This window comes from Aptenodytes forsteri, unplaced genomic scaffold (genome assembly GCF_000699145.1).
Source record: "Aptenodytes forsteri isolate BGI_AS27 unplaced genomic scaffold, ASM69914v1 Scaffold26, whole genome shotgun sequence".
Taxonomy (NCBI): Eukaryota; Metazoa; Chordata; class Aves; order Sphenisciformes; family Spheniscidae; genus Aptenodytes; species Aptenodytes forsteri.
This window is the reverse complement of record NW_008794125.1, coordinates 1,113,714-1,115,959: the sequence shown is the minus strand read 5'-3', so window position 1 is coordinate 1,115,959 and position 2,246 is coordinate 1,113,714. Positions and strand designations below refer to the sequence as shown.

The 2,246-nt window shown below is 66.8% G+C and overlaps 1 protein-coding gene across 1 annotated transcript in view; it reads left to right on the top strand.

Moving 5' to 3' along the window:
- The window catches only part of CAPN15 (calpain 15), a 55,786-nt gene extending 53,608 nt beyond the window's left edge, over positions 1–2,178 (top strand). Inside the window, exons 11-14 of the mRNA XM_009277281.2 lie at positions 549–808; positions 1,019–1,179; positions 1,482–1,660; positions 1,855–2,178. Coding sequence (XP_009275556.1) covers positions 549–808; positions 1,019–1,179; positions 1,482–1,660; positions 1,855–2,032 — 778 coding nt within the window. The 3' untranslated portion in view covers positions 2,033–2,178. The remainder of the gene's footprint in view (positions 1–548; positions 809–1,018; positions 1,180–1,481; positions 1,661–1,854) is intronic.
- The last annotated feature ends 68 nt before the right edge of the window (positions 2,179–2,246 follow it).

The window sequence follows — 2,246 nt, the reverse complement described above, 5'->3', positions numbered from 1 at the left end:
GGGGCGTGGGGGAAGAGCAGTATACCTGCAGAGGACCCCGCCGGGGCTGAGCCCAGCTTCCCCACAGGTATTTTGACTCCGTGGATATCTGCAAGCTCCATTCGGACTGGCACGAGGTGCGTGTGCAGGGCATGTTCCCCAACAAGGCCAATGGGCCGGTGACGGTGACGTCGCTGACGGTGTTGGAGCGTGCTGCCCTGGAGTTTGCCCTCTTCCAGGAGGGCAGCAGGTGAGCTGGGCAGCACACGGGCTGCAGGCAGTGACCCGGACCCAGGAGAAATCCCAAACACATCGCCCTCTCACCCCGTGCCATCCCGCGGGGTGGCAGACCTCGGGGATGGGCCCCCACTGCCCTTTCTCCAGTTCTCCGGGGTCTGCTCATATTTTAGCTGAAACCCAAGCCCTGAACGCGTGCTGGTTCCTGGGGCTGGGTACTTGGGGCAGCGGGAGGACTCTTCCTCTGGATCCGCTGTCCTGCCCGTGGCCTCCACGTGCTCTGCGGGGCGGCGCTCGGGTGACGTGTGACCCTTCTACCCCTCCTGGTGCAGGCGGGCGGGCAGGGGGGGGCGGCACTTTTGGACCTTGTACACGGTGGACAGCCACTTGCTGGATCTGTGCATCATGGTTTTCCGGGCCACCTTCACCAGCGGGAACAAGCTGAGCCTGGGCCGGCTGATGGCTCACAGCAAACGAGCCGTCAAGAAGTTCGTCAACTGCGACGTCATGCTGGAGCCGGGCGAGTACGCCGTCGTGTGCTGTGCCTTCAACCACTGGAGCGCCGCCCTGGCAGGCCCCTCTGCCGCCCAGGGTAAGGGGCTGGGCTGCCGTCCCCGCGGCGATGCTGGCGGAGACCTTGGGGGAGGCAGAGATGACAAAAGCCCTTGATTTTCACCGTGGGGACCTTGCTGGGGGTGGAGGTCGCCTGCACGTGCAGCAACCTGGCAGCACCTTGCTCCTGGGGGTTGTGGGCTTGGTGACAGTCTCACTGATCCCCCCCTTCCTCCGTGTGTCTCCGCAGCATCCAGCCCCACCAGCAGCCGACCGGCCACCGATTATTCCAGCTATATCCTGGCCATCTACAGCTCTCGCCTGGTGATGGTGGAGCAGGTGGAGGCGCAGCCCACCACGTTGGCAGACGCCATCATCCTGCTGACCGAGAACAAGGGCGAGCGCCACGAGGTGGGTGCAGGTGGCACAGGGCAGGGTCTGGAGGGGGGTGATGCTGCCAGCGGGAGCCTGGACCCTGCCTCTGCCGTGTCCTCAGGCTGGCAGGAGTCAGGCAGGGCTGTGCCAGCGCTGGCTGCCACCTGGTCCCCTCCTACCCCATGGATGCCCACCCCCTTTGCTCCCTGGGGCAGCATGGGGTTCCCCAGCAGATGGGCAGCCCTTGGCCGGAGGTGGAAGATGCTGGTCCAGGGGCTGACATTCGGAGGCAGAGGTGCCCAGAGGCTTCACACCCCTGACCCTGCTGTTCGCCCCAGGGCCGCGAGGGGATGACCTGCTACTATTTGACGCACGGCTGGGCAGGGCTCATTGTGGTGGTGGAGAACCGGCACCCCAAGTCCTACCTGCACGTCCAGTGCGACTGCACCGACAGCTTCAACGTTGTCTCCACGCGCGGCAGCCTGAAAACGCAGGACAGCGTCCCTCCCCTGCACAGGTCTGGGGTAGGCAGGGGTGGGTCAGCGGGGGGCTGCCCGGCGAGGGCAGGCGGGTGCTGTTGGGCCCTGGGAGCAGAGCCTGGGGCTGGCGGGGAGGTATGGGAAGAGGGTGGGCACTGGGGTGACAGGCAGGGGGTGGGATTGCCGGGGCAGAGGCAGCTGCCTGGCCCTGAGCCCGTCACTCTCTTCGCAGGCAGGTGTTGGTGATCCTCTCCCAGCTGGAGGGTAACGCCGGCTTCTCCATCACCCACCGCCTGGCTCACCGCAAAGCCACCCAGGCCTTCCTCAATGACTGGATGTCGACGAAGGGCACCCACAACCCGCTGCTCACGCCCGAGGTCGCCGGGCTCCACGGCCCCCGACCCCTATGACGAAGCGCCTCCCCGCTCCGCTCCCCCGTTATTTTCACCGAGCCTCTGGCCTGGGGGCGTCCCCCGAGCTGTCAGCGCTGAGCCGTGGGGCAGAGCCGGAGCATCACACCCAGCACTTTGCCCTGCGCCGCGGGGCCGGGGCGAGCTCTCAGGGCCAGGACCAGCTCTGCCTGCCGCCCCCCGCCCCGGCACCGCCGGCCCCCCATGCACTTTA